Source organism: Astyanax mexicanus, chromosome 21 (genome assembly GCF_023375975.1).
Source record: "Astyanax mexicanus isolate ESR-SI-001 chromosome 21, AstMex3_surface, whole genome shotgun sequence".
Classification (NCBI taxonomy): Eukaryota; Metazoa; Chordata; class Actinopteri; order Characiformes; family Acestrorhamphidae; genus Astyanax; species Astyanax mexicanus.
In genome coordinates, this window is record NC_064428.1 from 30,543,695 (window position 1) to 30,567,215 (window position 23,521).

Genomic DNA, 23,521 nt, shown 5'->3' on the forward strand with positions numbered 1-23,521 from the left:
TACACCAGGAGTGGAATAAAGTTATCCAAAAGCAGTGTGTAAGACTGGTGGAGGAGAACATGATGTCAAGATGCATGAAAACTGAATAAAAACCAGGGTTTTTCCACCAAATATTGGTTTCTGAACTCTTAAAACTTTATGAAAATGAACTTTTCTTTGCATAATTTGAGGTCTGAAGCTCTGCATCTTTTTTTTTATTTCAGCCATTTATCATTTTCTGAAAATAAATGCAACAGATAAAACAACAATGTTCATTTTACTCAAACATAGCTATAAATAGCAAATAAGTTTTTGCAACTTGGGATGTCTGGCATTGTAAAAATGTCTTTGAATATTGTGATACAATACTTTTTACCATATTGCACAGCTCCACCTCAAATAGACCACAATTTTTGGAAGAAAAAAATCCAAGCTGTACCTTGGTATTTCAGCATGTTTAAGAAACCAGTGGATCAAAAATGTTTTCTTTTTTTAATATACACCAAAAATATATACACAATCTTGACACAAATGCACTGTCCAGTCAAAAAGCCAGTGCATGCCTTCATGAATGAGTCCTGCGTTCGCTCGCGTACGTGCTGGCTTTCTCAAATTCATGTGTGGTTAGTCATTTGGGCTTCACCTTCAGCTTTCGGTACCATTCAGGGACTTCTTTATTGGTCTGTGAAAAGAGAAAACAAGCTATTTTAGGCTCCTTCTTTGTACGATGTATATAAAAAAAAAGTTGCATAAGATATATAAAACCCAGTCTGGCTCCTGGCTTGGGCAAACATTAAGCCTGTTACAGCTTTACTAGAAGCATATGAGAGTTGACATATGGAATGTGGTCCATGTATTTATAAGTATCTTTTAAAACTACTTCGTTCTTTATTTTTTTTCCGCATGTACACATACTGTAAAAGCTACTATAAGGTAATATGACCACAAACTATGGGCAAGATTCCACATTAGCTCAGTGTTCCCTTTGTTTTACCTTTCATTTTTATTGTGGAGCAAATTGAATGACTTAAGCCTTTTTTAATGGAGTGCCTGTTTTTTTTTGACTTGAGAAATGTTTTACATTCATGAAATACATTTAAATGAAATACATTTCCTCATCAAAAAAAAATGTTGCACCCAAATGGAAGTGTCTGATTGAAATACTAGTTGGACAGAAAATGAAAGGAACTAGGAATGATTAATGAATAAACATTTGAACTAAAGATGGTCTAGTAGTAGCATGTCACGCTATTAGAGTTGTAGAGGTTCCTAACGGTGTTCTGTAATAATCCTACCTATACAGTTTGAACATTTACACAGTTCCTGCTGATTTCGCAGTAGTTGTAGAATGTTGGAAGCACATCTAAGAGCAATCTCACACATTTTCTATCGTTTTAGGTATTTCGATGCAGCTGGTCATTGTATAGTACATTATTTCAGGAGGACAACGCTTGTCAATCTACTATCACTGTCTTGAAAGCTTGCGTAGAAGACGAATGCTGCTACTGGATCGCCATTAACACTCCCAACACCTATACCATGAAATCTGCAGTACTGTGTGTGAATATATTCAAGCTGCATAGGATTAATGGATTATTCTAGGACACCATTAGGAACCTCTACAACTCTACCATGCTGAGACGTCTGACTTGTTGTGCTACAAATGCATTACAGAGTAGTTCTGTATGTGTAGCTCAATAAATATATATAGCTGATTTCAGTCAATTTTTTTTATAATTTTATGAACTTGGTAACTTTTATCTTCCTTCCGAATATAAATTGCAATCCGCTACTTCCTTCTGGGTGCAACAAGCTCTAAGAGACTACTTAAAATTATGACTTTCTTTGATTTTATCAAATTAAAAAACCTCTGAAATATAATCAAGAGGAAGATGGATGATCACAAGCCATCAAACCAAACTGAACTGCTTGAATTTTGCACCAGGTGTGGCATAAAGTTTTCCAAAAGCAGTGTGTAAGACTGGTGGAGGAGAACAACATGACAAGATGCATGAAAACTGTGATTAAAAACCAGGGTTATTCCACCAAATACTGATTTCTGAACTCTTAAAACTTTCTTTTTTGCATTATTTAAGGCCTGTTACTTCAGCCATTTCTCATTTTTTGCAAATAAATGCTCTAAAATTACAATATTTTGATTTAGAATTTGGGAGAAATGTTGTCTGTAGTTTATAAAATAAAACTCAAACATATACCTATAATTAGCAATTTTAAAAATCCTTTTTTTTTTTCCAGAGTGGCATGTCCAAATGTCCTGTCTAATAAAAGCTACTTTTAAGTTGCACTCATTGCTGACACAGATGAGATGTGAAATAGTCTTGTCTATACTCACGAAGACTGTGGGTTTAGGTCTGGGAGGGTACTGCTCCTCCTCCGTGGCTCTGCTGGTCTTTCTGGGCAGGTGTACAGCTGTCCCAGTATGCACAATATCAGGTTCCGATATGGATAAAGGTTCCCCATGTTGCCGTGAACGCATGCTGACCAGCACCTGCTTCATGACGGACAGCTCCTAAGGAGAAAGAGGTCCACAATCAGAAAACTCTTGACCTTGACTTTGAACAAGGTGGTCCGGTGTCGAGTGTGAACGAACAGTACTGACAAATACAGACTCCACTCACATGGATTTAAGTTGGTTAGCTGACAACTTTTAACCTGCCTAAGTCAAGCAGAGAAGATGCCAGTGGTACCAGTTACATCCCTGTATGTGATCATTGTGTGTAATTAGAAGGTTTTTACATATTTACTCAATTCTAACCAATCACCATTCAGAGGTGATTATACCTCTGGACTATATGGACTGTAGTCGGTGATTTTTTGTTTTAAAACAAGCTATATAGGACAAACCGCTAGCCTGTAGCATCCTGGCTTACCAGAACACTCAGGGTTTCTCAGTCTAGTGCGGTCAGAAAATCTAAGCTGTGTAGAAAAACATCCAGCACTCGTTTGACTTTAAAAGAAAATGTTTTTTTTTTTTTTTTTTTTTTAAGAATTACAGTTTTTTTTTAACTTAAATTTACAGGAAAAATAGAAAAAAAAATGAAAATATGAACTATAAATATGAAAATAGATGTGTTTTGACAGTGTGAAAAAAGTATTGTCGCTGTTCTGTAAAAATTATATTATCTTTAAAACAGTGATTTTACAGAATAGAGTTAAAACCTTATTTACTTTCAATGGACATCAATGTAAAAAGAGTTCATTTCAGTTAAGTTGAGAAATTGTCTATTGGACCACTTATCAATACATTTTAACAACTTTAAAATGATCAATTTATAAATCTATTTAACTTTTTCAAAATGTGACCTTGTGATGTCAAACCAACTGTAAACTATGTGTGTACATTTCTTTGTATTTCACTGTTGGTTAGACATCACAAGGTCAGATTTTTAGAGAATTAAACATTCATTTAGTCATAACTCAGTTTGTATGTTATTTCTCCCACAGTCCCTAAAATGTCGCACATTATAAAACTTCTTAATATAAAGTCTTCAGATCCCACAGTTTTGATTAAACAAAAAGGCAAACTTTTCATTTACTCAGATTTTATGAATAACAGTAAATAGTAAATAAAAATATTGCCTAGAAGTTTATTTAAAAAAAGAAATCACAAAATACTGCAGTATAGCACAGTGTAACCCCTGCATTGTGATACTGTCACATTTCCTTCCTTTTACACTTTTTCTTATACTGTATCTATATAAAACTGGCTTGGTATCTGGAGAAGGATGATATAAGGCCTGAGTATTGTACAGATGACTGTAGATTCAACTACTTTTTTATTTAATGGAAACAGAAAAGGCTTTCTTTTTTAGTGAGTGCGTTTTCTTCTCAAAGGCAGCAGAAGATTAAAAGCAGCAGATTGATGAGACTTTTAAATTTGATAAGCTTGGTATCAGCCTGCCAACTGTCTCTCAAACTGCAGGTTCACAGTTTACAGGAGAGTTTAATGTTCAGAGAAGATTTATAATCTACATTTACAATCTCTGACTTGTCTGACGTGTGTGAAAGTTGTTAAAGCGCAGCACGGCTGAACCAGTGAACAGGTTTGGTGGTGGGGAGGAGAAACTGCTTCCCTCTGGCATGTATCAATTAAACTGTGTGGCGTGTACAGTATATATGTGTGTGTGTGTGTGTGTGTGTGTGTGTGTGTGCGGTGGCGAAGTTTGCGTCATGTTCTTGCACAAATTGTATAGTTCAATTAAATGAGTTTGGAGATAAAATCAGCTCGGGCTGTTGTGTCATGTTCATTTGTATGAAAAAAGTGAACCATAAAATGCATCATCATGTTTTTAAACCACTTAGAAACCAGAAGGCAAGCAAAGCATGACAGAGTGGTGTTCAAACAGCTCTCGATTAAACAGTAAACTGAAGACAAAATATGACGAAGGGGGATAATAGGGCTGTGTATTGGTAGAGAATTTGGCGATACAATGTGTATTATGATTAGGACTATGTGGAGTCAAATAAAGATATTTTTATTGAAACTAGACACTGTATGCCCCCAAGACGCTAGCCTCAATTTAACTTAATAAAAGTTACTGCTTTATTACTTCACGTGGTGAAGCTAATCAAATGAATAGGGTGAAGAAAATTGAAGACAATTTTGAAAAATCCATAATTCCTGGTATTTGCTTATTTAAAAGTATTTAATCCTTTAAAATACTTGAAGTATTATTTTACCATATTTACCATATAACTATTACACCATATTTGCACTGCTGTTTACACGGGTTCTGTTTACCCCTGTACTGTCATCCCATCTTAATCAACCCCCACTTGCACTATTGTCTTCTGTTTTAAGTATGTCTATTTGTGTATTATACATACATCTTATTTTCACCCCCCATCATTATTGCACTATTGTCTTCTGTCTCACGTATGTCTACTGAGTCCTTTTTTATTGTACATATAGTGTCTCCCACTCTTTTATATTATATATCTATTTTCTGTACTTGCTGTAATTTTGGGGAAGGAGAGTAACGTAATTTTAATTCTATGCATGTCCTGTGCATATGCAGAATTGACAATAAAACTACTTGACTTGACTAGAAGTATCTTAAGTATCGTGAATTCTGTGTTTTTTTATTATTTAAAAACAAATTCTGCATTGTAAACTAATACTAAATTCATCCAAACTATGAAGGAAAACATGGAATATTTATTTATTATACAAAAAAGTGTTACACAAATCAGAATGGTTTATATTTTATATTATTGCATAGATGACAGTTTTGCACATCTTGGCTGGATTTGCTCAGTCAGCTTTCTATGAGGTAGAGTCACCTGGAATTCAGGCTTTCAGTTAACAGCTGTGCTGCTGAACTCGTCAAGAGTTAATTACTTGAATTTCTTGCCTCCTAATAAAGTGTTTGAGAGCATCAGTTGTTGAGTAAAGTAGTGAAGAGGTAGAGTTACAGGAATACAGTGACTAGCTCTATTTGAGTAATGTTCCAATCCAGATTATGGCACAAACTAATCAATTAAGTGAAGAAAATATGACTTTAAGAAACTTTGAAAGTATACTAAGTGAGCATGCAAAGACATAAAAAAAAAATGTTATGATGAAACTGGCTCTCATCAGGAACACAAAAGGTCAAAGTAAAGGCTGCTTTTTCTTTTCTTTTTCAAATTGAACAACTGCATATTTCAAATACCATCAATATACATACCAACTCTCAGAACATTCAGTACACTTCAGTGATGAATATAGATGAGCGGTTGTTTGTGTGTGTGTGTGTGTGTGTGTGTGTGTGTGTGTGTGTAAATGTGTGTGTGTGTCAGGGGTCATTTAATATTTCTATTTATCACTCGGCTGCCACATGCACTGGCATGTTAAACGCTGTGCGGGCGAGCAGCTGTCCGCGAGGACTGCGCGCTTTATGCCAACATGCCACTGGAAGTTGTACACTCGGCAAAGGGCTGCGCCAGCAGGCCAGCAGCAGCGGCAGGGTTCAAAATAGCTACAGATTTTACAAATGTGTTATCCACTCCTCCTAATGCTTGGCGTGCTTGTAGTGATGAACGTCTACAACACATTTTTACAGCAAAAATTAGTATATAAAAATTCACAAGTAGATACATTTCATCACCTTGCTTCTGAAATAAGTCTGAGATACGCTGGAGCCCTATACTATTTCACCACTTAGAGTAGGCTGTCCCAATTTTTGGGGGGGTAGAGGGGTAGAGCGTGTGATTTTTAATTGTGTAGAGGGGTAGAGTGTGTGATTCTTATTGGGATAGGGGGGTAGAGCGTGTGATTTTTAATTGTGTAGAGGGGTAGAGTGTGTAATTCTTATTGGGATAGAGGGGTAGAGCGTGTGATTTTTAATTGTGTAGAGGGGTAGAGCGTGTGATTTTTAATTGTGTAGAGGGGTAGAGTGTGTGATTCTTATTGGGATAGAGAAGTAGAGTGTGTGTGATTCTTATTGGGATAGAGGGGTAGAGTGTGTGATTCTTTTTGGGATAGAGGGGTAGAGTGTGTGATTCTTGTTGGGATAGAGGGGTAGAGTGTGTGATTCTTTTTGGGATAGAGGGGTAGTGTGTGATTCTTATTGGGATAGAGGGGTAGAGTGTGTGATTCTTGTTGGGATAGAGGGGTAGAGTGTGTGATTCTTATTGGGATAGAGGGGTAGAGTGTGTGATTCTTTTTGGGATAGAGGGGTAGAGTGTGTGATTCTTGTTGGGATAGAGGGGTAGAGCGTGTGATTCTTGTTGGGATAGAGGGGTAGAGTGTGTGTGATTCTTTTTGGGATAGAGGGGTAGAGTGTGTGTGATTCTTATTGGGATAGAGAAGTAGAGTGTGTGATTCTTATTGGGATAGAGAAGTAGAGTGTGTGATTCTTATTGGGATAGAGGGGTAGAGTGTGTGATTCTTATTGGGATAGAGGGGTAGAGTGTGTGATTCTTATTGGGATAGAGGGGTAGAGTGTGTGATTCTTATTGGGATAGAGGGGTAGAGTGTGTGATTCTTATTGGGATAGAGGGGTAGAGTGTGTGATTCTTATTGGGATAGAGGGGTAGAGTGTGTGATTCTTATTGGGATAGAGGGGTAGAGTGTGTGATTCTTATTGGGATAGAGGGGTAGAGTGTGTGATTCGTATTGGGATAGAGGGGTAGAGTTTATGATTCTTATTGGGATAGAGAAGTAGAGTGTGTGATTCTTGTTGGGATAGAGAAGTAGAGTGTATGTTTCTTATTGGGATAGAGGGGTAGAGCGTGTGATTCTTATTGGGATAGAGGGGTAGAGTGTGTGTCCCAATTCTTGCTCTCTCAGACTCCAACTGCTGAAGGATTTTTTTAATTTTATTTTTTCATGTTTTTGAAATCCCTATGTTCCCTTAAATCTAATAAAATATATTTTGATCTTCTGTCTTTTTTATTCAAATTTAACTTTTTAAAGTTGATATGTAACTGTGTAAGTAATTATAATGATAACAGCAAACCAACAATACGTTTCATTTGATTCTAGTAAACATTTTTTTAATCTATCTTAATTTGATGTTTTTGTTAACCTTTATTTTATTTTTTACATTTCCACTCTTTTTAGTTCACCATTGTCAGCAAAAATTTCATATCTCCATGCAGTTTATCATCAATCTGGCAGCTATTCTGTACAATATTACAATTGAAGGATAAATGAACCAATAAAAATGCTAAAAAATTGTTGTAATTGTTGTAAAAATATATTTACACTGCTTTCCAATGAAAGGCAGTGTGAATGAAAAGTCCAATACATATCTTCGCTGTCCAATGAAAAACAAGTAACTCCATTATTGTCATTTTTAATTTACTACATAATTTGAACACAAAAACTGTCCTCTTACATTGTGTAAAAATTTCACGATGAATGGACCAATAGAAATTTTCCTCAATTATCTGAAATAAACTCTTTTTACATTGGCTTTCATTGAAAATTAAGAAGGTTTTATCTCTCTGCTGTAAAGTTTTAAGCACGTTTTTGAGATACTTGCTTCTCATTGGACAGTGACAATATGCGATTTAACTACTATTATTTAACTACTATGATTTATAATTTATAAGTATTTTTTAAGTATATTTCTCAATCTATATTTTATGTATCATCTCAGCTGCACTGTAAACATGGGTTTCCCTCTATTTATTTAGAGTCTAAATACAGGGTTCACTGATTGATTGGTTGATTGATTGATGGACTGACTCACTGAATAGCTGCATGCGTGCTAAGGGTTAAACTGCCGTGTTGTTATCGTGTTATCTTGGCAACCTTAAGATGACATGTCAGAACCTGGACGCAGTAGACCAATCCAGGCTCGTCACTGACAGAAACTATTAACTCCAAAGCTGAGCACCCGCATGCGTCAAACTCACGACACTCCGCCTCACGTTAATACGCTGAAGACGAGCCTGGGAACCTGCGGACCCGCGGGACAGGAATGACCAGATTCACCAATAACTCCAAACATTCTCGGGAATTCTTCAGAGATCCTTCTAATGATAATAATGGAAACTATGTAAACATGGCTTGTAAAAGCTGAGCGTGGTTGGGCAACCTGTGACCAGACACCTGTCTAGTGATAAAGCAGCGTGAAGAGCTCAATACTAGTGAAAGTTTCATCTTTCTTAGAACCGGCATTCAAAGCAGAAATCTTCAGATCACAGTGATGGCACCTTAGCCCATCACTTACTTGAGTTTTGAATGATTTTTAAGCACCCATTGGACTTGATTTCACAGAAAAATACCTTAAGATATTAGACCTCAATTAGCTTGATTAGCTAGAATTGTTAGGAAAAGACAAATAATATAAAAAAAAGCAATTCAATACGTTTTAAAAGTGAAATTTTAATTTTTTCCTCATTGCATCGCTTTTTGTACGAGAATAAAAAAAGATGTCAAATACAAAGCGTTTCAACTTTGTCATGCATTTTCCTGGTGTACTACAATATGGTGAAGCCTGAAGATTAAAAGAAGATTGGTACACTGGGTTATATTTACAATTTTGAGTAAAACTGAGTAATCTCATCTAAGTTGAGGACATCAGGCACATCAGGTAAATGTTTCCCAAATCCTATTTTTATATAAGCTCTTCAGATTTGTATGGTGAATCAGATTTCACTACTACTTATAGATTTGTATCTTGTGTTGCATTTTTAAGCACCCGTAGGAATAGATTTTCCAAATAAAGGTCTTCTAAAAGGTCTCAGGCAATTATTGTTAGAAAGGGTTAAATGATGCCAAAATTGTATATATTTTTAAGTGTTATCCTTGTTATCCCAATCAGCAGCTATGGGCTCCTCTAAGCAGTTGCCTAGCACTGTAAAAGCAACCAATACCAAGAAAGCCGGTAAAAACAGCACGAAATTTACCTTTATGAGAATTAGTGAAGAGCATCTGGAACTGAAAAAAATCTTATAATAATAGCATATTTGCAACAAATAACAAGAACTAATATGCTCTTAGAGTATACTACTGCATCATTCAATATCATGCATGCAATTGAATATCATTCAACTTAATTTATTTCAGTAGGTCAGTTCAAAACGTGAAATCTATATATATTATATAGCTGTATTACACACAGAGTGATCTATTTTAAGAAAACCCAAAAATCAGTGTCTCAGAAAATTAGAACATTAAATAAGAACATTTAGTATTTTTAGCAGTGTGGGCAGTGTGCCAAGTCCTGCTGGAAAATGAAATCTTCATCTCCATAAAAGTTGTCAGCAGCAGAGGGAAGCATGAAGTGCTGTAAGATTTTGTGGGAAAACAAAACTGCACTGACTTTAGACTTGATAATAAAACACAGTGGATCAACACCAGCAGATGACATGTCTCTACAAACCATCACTGATCATCAGTAAATTTTACATTTCATTTGTAAATTAAGGGATCAGAGTCTGGAGGAAGAGTGGAGACACACAGTCCAAACTGCTTGAGGTCTAGAGTGAAGTTTCCACCAATCAGTGATGGTTTGGAGAGACATGTCATCTGCTGGTGTTGATCCACTGTGTTTTATTATCAAGTCTAAAGTCAGCGCAGTTTTGTTTTCCCACAAAATTTTATAGCTCTTCATGAGTTCCGGATTTCATTTTCCAGCAGGACTTGGCACACTGCCCACACTGCCAAAAGTACCAATTGGTCTTATATATAATACTCTAATTTTCTGAGACACTGATTGTTGGGTTTTCATTTGCTGTAAGCCATAATCATCAACAATAAAAGAAAATAGATACGTCTATATACTATATGAGAGTCACATTTTCAACTGAATTACTGAAATGAAGTAATTTTTTTTAAGAGAATACATTTTTTAAAGATGTACTAGTATTTCCTCTGCCCTTTGCTTTTTTGTTTAGAAACTGCAAAAAATGGAGATAAAAGCTATTCTTCTTAAGTTGGGTTGGTTGGTTGGTTAGTTGAGTTTAACGCCACATCAGCTCGTCAGCTATTTCGTGGCAGGATAGGTATTGTTTATTCACAAGGTTCTATGATCTCGTCCTTAGATGAGGACTCGTAGGTTGGTAACAGTTAAAAAGGTCAGTACTTTGTTTGCATTGTCTTTGTTGAAAATGTCCACTAGTGTATCTGACAGGCAGATTTTTTGTTTTGTAGGTAAGTATTTTGGGCATTCGGTAAATATATGTTTTATAGTAATAGTTCGTTGGCACACATCACAATGTGGGGGTCTTTCGCCCTTCAGTAAAAAGGAGTGCGTCAGTCTGGTGTGGCCAATGCGGCATCTTGAGTAAATGACTTGATCCCATCTATTGTCTACATACGTGTTGGTGACACGATCAATTTTGGGATTGAGCTCTTACAGTTTGCTGTTTATTTGGGTGTTCCATTCGTTTTGCCACTTCTCATTAATGTATTTGTGAATCAGGGCCTTCACGTCTGTTGGTGGGAGTTTGCAGTTCGCCTTTGCCTTTCATTTTCCGTAAAAGATCCCAGATTTTTGTGATTGGGGTATTCTTTGTTATTTTGCTTGTGTAGATTCTCCAACTTTGTTTTTTTGCAGTGTTAATTACTCTCCGTGCTCTGGCACGGTTGAGCTTCAAATTGATCAGGTTTTCCCACGTTGGATGTGCGTAAAAAATTCTTTGTCCGTTTTCGAGCGTTGATAGCCTGTTTGCATTCTTCATTATACCATGGGTTGCGATGCTTTCTTGGTTTCTTTGAAGATTTTGGGATAGTCTCCTCTGCTATTAACCGAAGGGTGCTTGTGTACCATTCGTTAAGGTCTGAGCTTTGTGTTGGTGCTGTACTTAGCCTTTCTCTGCAATGCAATTGAAAAGAGGGCCAGTCGGCTTTGGATAGTTTCCAGTATTGAGCCTTTTCAGACCAATATGGTCTCTCTGGTGTGATGATGATTGGGAAGTGGTCACTACCACAGAGGTCATCCCAGACTTTCCATGAGAACTCTAGAAGTAACTCTGGTTCACACAGCGTCAAATCTATAGTTGTATAGGTGCCATGTCCTGAGTGAAGATGAGTGTATGCTGGGGTGTTTAGCAAGCAGAGGTCATTAGAGTTGATAAAGTGTTCTAGAATCTTTCCTTTGGCGTTTGTGTACTGGCTCCCCCATATTGGGTTATGGCTATTAAAATCTCCAAGGAGCATTTAAGGGGTTGGGAGTTGTTCCGCCAGATCGTCCAGGTCTTGGAGTGTCAAGTTGAGCTCTGGCGGTACATATATTGTACATATTGTGATGGATTGTGATGGAGATGACATTAGATACTTGTACTGCTGTCACTTGTAGTCGTGTATTAATGATGACTTGGCTGTGTGGGACGTTGTTCCTCACCAGAATGGAGGTCCCTCCAGACGGCCTGTGTACATTCGGCCCATAATTGCTGTAGGTAACAAAGTCCTTCAGTGAAGTCTTGGTACCTGGTGCTAACTGGATTTCTTGAAGGCATGGATTCAAGAACAACAGGATTGAGGGATGCATGCAGATGTTGGAGTTCGGCATGGTTGGCTCTAAATCCTCGACAGTTCCATTGTATAATAGGATTCGATGTCATTTTGTTCGTGACGACCGTATGCGCGATCTGCTTCTTCCTTTAGGCGACGCGCTCCGGCTTCGGGACGACGCACCGGCTTCCATTTCGATATCTTTTAATTGGTCAGATTGTCCAGTGTTGAGGTCTGTACTTGCTTTTGGTGGTTGACGTGAGTGTTCCATCTTTTTCCTGGTCATGCCCCCACCATGACTAGCAATATTTTGGTTTTGTTTATGATGTGGCAGTGTCTGGGCAGTCATGGGTGGACTTTGGGAATATGAACTTTTCACTTTGGGAGGAGTGGGTTCCTTTGGATTGGTGACCAGTTGCGGTTTGTTGTGATTTCGGTTTGACAGCTGTTCGTCCGCGTTGCTTTAACCACTGCTGAAAATGGTTTCACAAAGTTGAAGTTTGGGTGGGTTTAGGTACGGCGCAGCATGATCCTCTCCTCCACAGTTGTGACAGATCGCGGGGCTCTTGCAGATGACTGATCCATGTCCATATTTCTGACATTTGAAACATCGAATAGGGTTGGGAATATACAACTCTACATTTACTTTAAGGTATCCCACTGAGATCTTATCTGGGAGGGTTGGTTTATCAAAAGTAAGAATATATGTATTTGTTTTTATGGTCTTATCTTGTTTTCTAATTGTAATACGTTTGGCATTGGTTACACCTTGAGGAGCCAGTTCTGTGACAATTTCTTCTTCAGATATATCGTCCAGCTCTCTACATCGGATAACGCCTTTGCAGCTGTTTAGCACTGGGTGGGGGAAGGTTTTAATGCTGACACCTACAAATAGTTTAATGCCCAGAAGGTTGTCTGCTTGTATTTTTCTGGTACACTCCACCAGGATCTGACCAGATCTGAGTTTCTTGACATCTTTTACCGTCCCCGCGATACCCAATATACCCTTGTGTATTGCAAGGGGAGAGCTTACTTAAAGGTGTTTCAGTAGATGTGGATTCCAACAATATAAACTTTGGCCAATTTACGTTCGTAGACCCAGTATTTAGGTCGGGGTCATCCTCAGTCAGTCTTCTTTTAGGGGTAGGTTCAGCCATAATTGCAGAATTAGGGATTCTTCACCCTTATTCCCCACCCACCTCGGAGTCCAACAAGGGGATGCACAGAGCCGCGGTACTCCTGCGGATGTGCACCAGGGATATAAGAGTGATATACTCGAACAACATGATAGAATTAGTGCTCGATTGACCCTGAGCCGGCGCCTTCTAGGGATCTCAGAAGAGATACAACCTAGGGCACGTCCTGACCAGCCGGTTGATTGGAGCGGGCCTCTCCAACCTCCTGTCAATGCGAAATAGGAGCCAAAGCACTGTGTTGGGTCGACGGCAGCCACAGCATACCGTTCCCCTCAAGTACCAGGACCTCTTCTTCCGCAGACACAGGTCGCACCTCACGGCAAACAAGGCGCCCCATATGTTCGCCTCTTACGAACAGCAAGGGGGTGCTTGGAACCTATTCTACCCCGGGTCTTAAGTTGGGTGACATTTGACAAGACACCTGTCCAGTGATAAAGCAGCTTAAAGAGCACCACGCTAGCGAAAGCTTCTTCTTTCCTAGAACCAGAAGCAAGGACCAGTACTAATGAAGCATCTCAGAGGCATTGTGAAAGGGAAGACTTGTCCAAACAAAGGAGACTGGAGTCAACTAGCGTGACCACCGCTTTGCACGGCAAAGCCACGGTGACAGCACAAAGCCACGCCCAAAACACAGAGAGTGTGTGTGTGCGTGTTTATGTGTGTGAAGGGTGCAGCCTCACTGAAGCAATTTAATACGCTTTAATAGCAACATATAATTTTAATTTTAACTTATTCCACCACTTTGTTTATGTTGCGCAAACGTTTTGGACGAGAACAAACCATATCAGATTTCATGCATATCATAATATGGGTGTATTATGATAAAGTGAAGCTTGAGAACTGGCAAGAAGAAGGGCACACTGGGATATATTTACAACTCGGACTAAAACGAAGTAATCTGACCTACCCTGGGAGGTAAATGCGGCCCAAATATAATTTTTAGATTAGCTCTTTAATGAGCAAAACAGAAATCTGACACAAATCTTATTCACAAGAAAGTGCTGAAGTTTAAACCGAATTTAAAGAAACTAAGGGAACAAAACAAAGCAGTGTTCACGGCTGTATAGCTCCTGTGATGCTGCCAAGGAAGAAACCGAAACTTAACGTGAAGCGTTACAATTTTACACATGCATCAATTACACAACGTGATCAGTTCAAACTCTCTTTTACCTGCTGTGTAAAAATATTCCAATAATTGTATTTAGTCCCAGAGGTGTAGAAGTTGCCTAGTGTTAATACTTCTGAACCACTAACTGGAAGGTTGTGGGTTCAAATCCGAAATTCAAGTAATGGGTACTCATGGTTTTGACCCCCCCAAGCCTAAGTTTTAGAGATTTGACAATGGCACGACTTCAGTCAGATCCCCTATTACTACCCATTAATCCAGCAATACAATGACCTCTAGGTGACCTATGATTCCTTTAGCAATGTGCTGAAGCAGTACATCAGTTACCTCCCTGTGGCTCAGCAACCTCTCCAGATCAGCAGCCATGTTGTTTTTCACCTGAAGCAGTGTGGTTTTCTCTTTCTTCAGCGCACTGGAAAAGGAAATCAAACAATCAATAATTAAATACAATATTAGAGATGCACAGTTTTTTGCGGCAACTGAAAAACATTTAGTCTAAAATGGCTAAGAAAAGCACTTACAGTGTTCAGCTAAATAAGTTAAAAGGCAAGATCATTTAAAATGAACTATGATTCATTTTTTTTAAGTCTTATTACAGTGTTTACTTTAATAGCAGCAGCAGGAGGTTTTGTAATTGTTCTTTAAAAAGCAAGGCAAAATAAATATTTCAGTTATGTTCCTCATTTAAATGGTCATAAAAGTGTTAAATTAAATAAAAATCTGTTTAAGATTTAAGATTTAAAGTTCTGTAGTCAGTATTTGACCATTAAATAAATATAATCATAAATTTAAATTGTAATGACAACCAAAAACATCAAGCCAACACTGTGGCCAGAAGACATCCAATTATAATAAAATCATTATAGAGAAATACAGTGAAGGTTTTACACTTAAAATAAATAACAGACAATAGTACAGAGTACAGAGTAAAAAAAGAAACTTTAAAAGTATGTCTGTGCTACAAAACTTCAGTTTTTTATGTAATTATTTGGAGTAAACACCACTCTTAAAATAAAGGGTTATTTCAAAAATAAAAAAATAAATTAAATTCAAATGGCACTTAAAATGCTTTTGGTTTCTCTAAAAACCCTATTCAGAATGTACATGTGAATGTAAAAAAAAAAAAAAGAAAAAGAAAACTGTACATAAAATAATGTAAGACTGTCAGGATATTTACCATAATTTGGATGAAAAAAAAATAACAATGCATACATAAGACTTTATACCAAACAATGTAAAATAAATTTATACCAATCAATGATTTATTTTAAGTCAAATCGGAGAGTTTCCTCAATAATTTGTTTTTAACAAGCTAAAGATCAGAAAAAAACTAATCACAGAAAACTTGAATTAAAGTTAGATGCAGATATTGGGACACAACCTTGAACCGAGCAGAGACAGTTTTAAGGTATCAATTCAGGAAACTAAACTTTCACACAGCTGGGATGCCCTTTAACTCAGTTTAAGCACAATGTGTGACAAAGCCAAACTATTCAGCTGATATTTGTTAAAAAGATCTCATTCCTAGAACACAACCGATCTGTCATGTAGTTCATTGTTATGCTAACAGCAGAAACAACAGAGCTTAGTTGACCCGTGAGTCATGCTGTCTGGGAGAGCTCGCCAAAAACAAGCATGAGGACAAATACTACAATTTTTTTTTTAGATTTTATTTAGATTCTAATTCTAAATTGTTGATACATGAATAAATATCACAATACGCCATGGCCAGCTGTATCGCCAGACTTGTCCCTGATTGAAAATGCTGCAATTGGACCCCCTGGCAATATTTAAACACCCCTACCGCAAAATCTGCAGAAACTCTGTGAGAATATTCAAGCTGCATGTAATGGATTATGGGAGGACATCATTAGGAACCTCTACAACTTCATGCTGAGACATCTGGTATGTTGTGTTATACATGCGCTATACATTACTTTCAAGTCTTGTCCATATCAGACTATGGGCCCTATTGTACACCCTGCAAAAGGGGCGACGTGATGCTCGTTGCTATCTTTCACCCTTTAAACAGTCTATTTTACACCTCGTGCCTGCGCCGTTAAAACAGTGTCAGAGTTTAGGAATTTACTACACCGATGGGCGTTGTGGTCTGGAAATGAGATGTGTTCAGGTAAATATCTGGCCTGTTGCTATTTTGGTGGGAGAAAACACAGGATTTCCACTAATTAAAATGAACCAAGAAAAAGTCAGTCATTAGAGTCCATTCTTATAGGCGTGCCCAGCAAGAGTACATCCCCACAAATTACACATTCACACACACGGATGCACTGCAAAGCGCAAAACTAACGAACGCGCCAAAGTCAGAGCTCACCTGCCTCTTAAAGGGAATGACAACTGGCTCACTAATTGGTTTAATTCACGTTATGCCCAAAACAAACCCTTGATTAATTAGGATAATTAGTTCAAGCCTTTTACACGTTTTGAGCCACGCATGATTCCTACGTGATACGCAATCGACTTATGGGCTATAGATCGCTAAAGGCCAATTAGGCCCCTAAGTGTTTAATTGTTCCTGGTAGCTTTTCTTTCTTACGAAGAGCTTTGCAAGTCCTTCTGGGTGCAACCATTTTTTGGATGACAAATGTTTTTAATAACTTTAATGTTCATTTGCTTTTTAAAAATGTTTTTTGTAACATAAATGTTGGAGTTTTGTTTCTAGAGCCTGAAATTGCAGATGTTTAGCCCACTAACTAGCCTGGAGTGCAGGACAGGTGCAGGTGTGCAATCACTAGACAATCAGCTTTCAGTGACACCCTCTGTAAATCAACGGCCAATAAGTAAAGCAGAGTGCACAGCACCTCTGGGCTCTGGCCTCTCCAGGTGTGAGCAGAAAAAAACCCTTTCTGCTGGATCTGAAGTTGTGAAAGAAGCCATAAACTGGTCAAGATCAGGTTTGTAAACAATGATGTAAAAAGAAACAGTATGAGTTTAATTGTAACCTGGATAAACTATGGAGGGGTGTAGAAAAGGGTTTGGCCTAAAACAAGCACAAACGTACCTAAAATACATTGGTTTTCTTATGGACTCAATAAATCAACTTTTATTTCCACTCGGAAATACATTGAGGGTAACCCTCATTTTCAATGCAGCTGAGCATTTACAAAATTAAAGGGACTGAAAAATAAGCTTTAATTATAAAAATAAGCAAACAATATAAGATTTAATTAAGAAGAGATAAAATAATTCAGAATAAAAGGATATGCAGTCAGGGTAAAATGGAAAGCAATTAAACAAAGAGAAATAATTAGAATAATAAAATATAAACAAAATTAAAGAAATAGAGGGCTAAAATATCACCACAATTATAAAAAAGTAAATGATGTAACTAAAATAGATAATAATAAGTAAAAAAAAATACATATATATATATAAAAATAAAAGGACGAAAAAATGAATTAAAAAAAGCAAAAGGCTAAAAGTAAAACCAGTAATAAAACAAATAAAAGGATGAAATGAATAAAATAAAAGGATGAAATGAATAAAATAAAAGAACTAAAACATAAAACATAAAATCAGACATATAAAAAGACAACATAATTAAAATACATAAAAATGTAAAAGAAAAACTGAACTAAAAGAGGATTATAGACTACAAACAAAGATTATAATAACTTATCTGGAAAGGCTTTACATTTGGTGTGGAACTATGGTTGAAACTACTGCCCTCAGCCACACCAGCTTTGGTGAAGTCACATTTTAAAGTTTGATGATTAGTTCTAAATCACAAAGGCAACTCATCCACCCTCAGAGATCCAACTCCTCAGAGCATGCAGATCTACTGGTCCACATCTCAAAAGTATGACTTCAGTCCAGGGTTCTCCTTATAAACCTGGACAAACTCTGAACTCCGAAGTTCATGCAAAGCCAGAAACAGTAGAGGTGGGCGATATGGCTCTAAAATAATATCACGATATTTCAGGGTATTTTTGCGATAACGATATACTTGGCGATATAGGAAAACTAAAATAATTTGTTAATTTCAGGAATATAGAATAATAGTATAACAGTATATACAGTGCCCTCCATAATTATTGGCACCCCTGGTTAAGATGTGTTCTTTAGCTTCTCATAAATTGAGTTTTGTTCAAAATAATATAGGACCACGATGGGAAAAAAAAGTAAAGTCCAACCTTTAACTCAAGTAAATTTTAAGGGGGAAATAAAATCCCTGACTAAGAAATAATTATTCTTCATAAAATCACCTGTTCCACAATTATTGGCACCCCTAACAATTCTTAGGAAATAAATTTAATAAAAGTATTTCTGTCACTTCTACAGTAGTTTACGAAGTTGATCAGAGTATGTAGGAACATTTAATTAGTAATTCACAACTTCCTGTTTCCCTGGGGTATAAATATGACGTGACACAGAGGCCATTTATCTTCAACATGGGAAAGACAAAGGAACATACCATTCAAGTGAGGCAGATGTGTGTTGACCTTCACAAGTCAGGCAATGGCTACAAGAAAATCGCTACTCGCCTACACCTGTCCATATCTACTGTCAGAGGAATTATTAAGAAGTTTAAAACAACTGGAACAGTGGTAAACAAGCCTGGACGAGGACGCAAGTTTATTTTGCCACCACGCACAGTGAGGAGGATGATAAGAGAAATAAAACGTTCTCCAAAGCTCACTGTTACAGAATTGCAACAAATGGTAGCTTCTTGGGGTCACAAAGTCTCCAAAACAACCATCAGGCGCTATCTACATGCCAACAAGCTGTTTAGGAGGCATGCACGGAAGAAACCATTTCTCACTCACAATCATAAACGCAAACGTTTGGAGTTTGCTAAGCGGTACTGGGACTTCAACTGGGACCGTGTGCTTTGGTCAGATGAAACAAAGATAGAGCTTTTTGGCAACAAATGCTCTAAGTGGGTCTGGCGTAACAGAAGAGCTGAGTATGCAGAAAAGCACCTCATGCCCACTGTGAAATACGGCGGGGGATCAGTGATGCTGTGGGCCTGTTTCTCTTCTAAAGGCCCTGGGAACCTTGTTAGGGTGCATGGCATCATGAATGCTCTAAAATACCAGGACATTTTAAAACAAAATCTGGTGGCTTCTGCCCGAAAGCTGAAGATGGGTCGTCACTGGGTCTTTCAGCAAGATAATGACCCTAAACATGTGGCCAAATCTACACAGAAATGGTTCACCGCACACAGAATCAAGCTCCTCCCATGGCCATCTCAGTCCCCAGACCTCAACCCCATTGAAAACCTGTGGGGTGAGCTGAAGAGGAGAGTGCAGAGGAGAGGACCCAGGTCGTTGGATGATTTAGAGAGAATGTGCAAAGAGGAATGGTCAAAGATCCCTCTTTCTGTATTCTCCCATCTTGTGAAACATTACAGGAGAAGATTAGGTGCTGTTTTGTTGGCAAAAGGGGGTTGTACAAAGTATTAACATCAGGGGTGCCAATAATTGTGGCACACATGATTTGATGTTAAATAATTATTTCTTAATGTGGGATTTTTTTTCCTACTGAATAAATTCACTTGAGTTAAAGGTTGTATTTTACTCTTTTTTTCCATCGTGGTCCTATATTATTTTGAACAAAACTCAATTTAAGAGAAGCTAAAGAACACATCTTAACCAGGGGTGCCAATAATTATGGAGGGCACTGTACATAATGTGGCAAAATAAATAATATAGCATAAAATAATATAATGCAGCAAAAATGCATATTTATTTAGAGCATGCATATAAACTGCAAACTAAAACAATTATAAAATAAATACACCTAAAGCTTCACAGTAAATAATAGACTACTTTTAAGACAGAAAAGCCCTATTATCACGATATGGATTTTTAATATCATGATATTTCTGTGTCACGATATATTGTATACGATATAATATTGCCCACCCCTAAGAAACAGCCCCTTCAGGATGTTCAAAAAGAAGCCTGAGCAAACAGGCTGCTTCCTCAGTAAAGAAAACAATCTGCTAGTTCAATGTTCTGCCCTCCAGCATGGCCCATTAAGCCCAGATAGCACATGAGAAGACCTGTCTGCCTGAGATTTCTTACAGAGCAGGGAACAAGGTGTTTGGAGCGTGTGGGGAAAAACGAGCTTGTGTCAGAGACGAAGAAATAATAAAAGAACGTGAAGCGAATTGCGTTTCTACACCTCATTTCCCGTTCTGTCTTTCTGTAATTACTCACGCAGCATTCACACCTGGGGCTGTATTTCTCATCTGCTCAGTAATAAAGACAAATTCTGTTAGGATCTCATTAAGGACAATAACTTCACTGCAAAGAATACATTTATTAGACTACTAGACTAAATATATCAAAATTGGGAAGTTCTAATATTAAGCAAAAAAATAATAATCTACCAGTGGGTTATGCAATTATGATATTTTTTCTTAATGAAATCTTTAAAAAATGTTAGTAAGATTTGAATCAATGATAAATTTAAATCTGATTTTATAGTCAGAATATTTTCAATACTTTAAATATGGTGAAAACTGTGTGAGACTAATTAAAGTTGATGATCCTAAAATAAACTAAATAAGCTTCCACTTACAAAGCATTTTAAGACAAAACATTTTATTAGAGAGAAACATTTTTTTTTTTAGTAAAATGAGATAATGTCACTGGAGCCCTGGAGAGCAGAATTTGCAGCATAATATAGTATTAGTATAAAAAAGTATTAGATTAAATCACAATTAATCACACCTTTTCTTATTATTAAGACTAAAGCTTTTAATAAAGGGAATTTAAACGTAAATACTGTAAAATGAATTTGCTGTGTCAATCACTATTAACTATTAATCAAAATAATATTCTCTGATTAATCATGAATAAAATGTGTTGAGTGAAAACAGAAAGCATCAGCATCAGCATCAAACACGAGGAAGCGTTAATGGAGGAAATGAATGCTAGTAGCTGCATGTTTCACCTTCAACAATTTTGGGAAAAAAGAAGAGAGATTTAATGCTTATTTAAGAATAAATACAAAGTAAAATGCAGGGATGCTGCCAACATTGGTAAAGTGATTAATTTTCATTAGAGGACAATTAACCCATTAAAGTTTCCAGGTTAATTGCATGCATTAATGCATTAACGCATTCGATTTCACAGCACTAGAACAAAATCAATCAATCAGAGTGGCTTGATGTGAGTTGAGCCAATCTTTAGAAACTTCAGAAGTGTTCAGACTAGTGGTAAGAGTCCAAACCATTCTCATTAGAGGTTAACAATTAATTTCCCTCTAGAACTACCTTATTTTGGTTAATAAAATTAATGAATATTTCTTATTTTCTCGCCTTTTCCTCTAATTTTAACTCATGAAATCATGGTGGAACAGATGGGAAGGGGGGGGATGTGGGCTGAGATATTTGTAACAGAGGCTAAGTAAGCTTTTACTCACTTGTTCAAGTTTTAACACATGCTCACAGCACTAGAACAAAAGTCAATCAGACCACTTTCATGAGAGTTGAGCTAATCTTGAGAAACGTTGAAAGTGTCAGTTTTTATAAAGATATAAGCAGTAGCGATTATAATTTTAAAAAATGTATGCAACAAAAACACTTGCATACCATGTGGAGTTCACACACTCTAGTATTTTGTTGGAACATCTTTAGCTTTAATTGAGGCACACATATTCTGTGGCATTGTTTCGAGAAGCTTCTGCAATGTCACAAGTAGAGCTGGGTGATCGATTTTATTGATTAATTTGAATTTACAGTTAAGGACGATGTGTTTTTATGAACATCGATTTTCTCTGAGTTTTAATTTTCACCACCGACGCTCCCCTGTGAGCTGCTGTACTTCTGAGTAAGCTTAGCCCCGCCCCTCTCTTCTTCCCTCCCGCGCGCACCCCAAACAACACACACACACACACACAACAATAGCAGCAGCACTAGTTCACCATTCACCGTAAAATAAGCAACCATCCATAGAACATCTTCCAACTGTGTACCAGGTTCTGTATGCACTACAGTTTATGATTTTTTGCATATTAATGAGAAAAGATCATCTCATTTTACACTGGCACTTGTTTAAAAGGTTTGTTTTGCAATTCCAGCCCAATGGGGAAAAGCCTTTACTTATTAGCATATGAAATTGTACTTGTTTTCTATTTTGTAAGTTTTATCAAAAAGGGCACCATATTATTTCTTTCTATTTGTTTTTTGAAGGTGGATTTATTTATTTATTTTTTAAGTTTGAGGGTGCATTGTGTCAGTACCTAAACTATGTTTAGCTTTCAAAAAGTTACTAGATGTTCTTACTGTTTACAATTGTTATTTTTTTGCTTGTTTCTGGTTGCACTTTAACCACAAAAGGGACATTTAAGTAAAAACTAAATAAATAAAAACTAGTTTTTAACCATTTTTTATCATCTTTAATTTGATTTTTAGTAGGGGAAAAAATCGATTTAAATCAAAAATCAGATTTTTATTTTTTTTTAAATTGAAGATTTTTTTTTGGGCCATGTCGCCCAGCTCTAGTCACAAGATTTATTTCAATCCAGTGTTTAATAGCATTAATTTTTCACCAAGATCTTGCAGCAGCATTGATGATGGTAGAGTCTGACCACTGCACAAAGCAGCTCTTCTCCATCCTGCACATCCCAAAGATTCTCAATGAGGTTAAGATCTGGACTCTGTGGTGAACTCTCTCAATCCATGTGTGAAAATGATGATCTCATGCTTCCTGAATCACTCTTTCACAATTCCAGCCCCATGAATCCTGACATTGTCATCTTGGAATATTCTCGTGTCATCAGGGAAGAAAAAATCCATTGATGGAATAACCTGGTCTATATTCAGTATATTCAGGTAGTCAGCTGACCTCATTCTTTCAGCACATACTGTTGCTGAACCTAAACCTGCAGACCAACTGCAGCATCAACCCCTCATCATTTACTTACTTGGCCAGGCCGTGTAGATAAAGGGAAATTAAGTGTGGTCCCACGTACAGAGCTTAAAGAGTTAACCCCTTAGAGATAAGGAAAATTACATCAACATCCTTTCTGCAGTTTCAATGTGTGGTAAATCATAACCTGTTAAGTCTGGAGGTGAAACTTAAAATAGAAAGATTTTGCAATACAGTTCCTGGACGTACAACTGTAGAACAGCAGCAATATGTTCCACAGAACCATGGCTAAGTTTTAATAGGCATACCTGCGGAAACAAATATGTTTGCTGGGGTCATAGCCAAAAATATACAAGCTATTTCCCAACAAAATGCAAATAAACATTTACTGTAAGTACCATCCTCTTGGAGTTCCTTGGAGTTCCTAGGAAGATAGCTCGAGGAAAACGGTGATCTCTTAAGTATGCCT

General features: G+C 37.1%; 1 protein-coding gene across 3 annotated transcripts in view; it reads right to left on the bottom strand.

Annotated features, from left to right (window-relative positions):
• Window positions 1-457: 457 nt before the first annotated feature.
• pibf1 (progesterone immunomodulatory binding factor 1) overlaps window positions 458-23,521 on the bottom strand; it is a 67,568-nt gene continuing 44,504 nt past the window's right edge. For all 3 annotated transcript variants that reach the window (XM_049469401.1, XM_022674649.2, XM_022674648.2), the window contains exons 16-18: window positions 14,540-14,624; window positions 2,333-2,509; window positions 458-661 (exon numbers count right to left, since the gene is read on the bottom strand). In XM_049469401.1, the coding sequence (XP_049325358.1) occupies window positions 608-661; window positions 2,333-2,509; window positions 14,540-14,624 (316 nt within the window). In that variant the 3' untranslated portion in view covers window positions 458-607. The remainder of the gene's footprint in view (window positions 662-2,332; window positions 2,510-14,539; window positions 14,625-23,521) is intronic.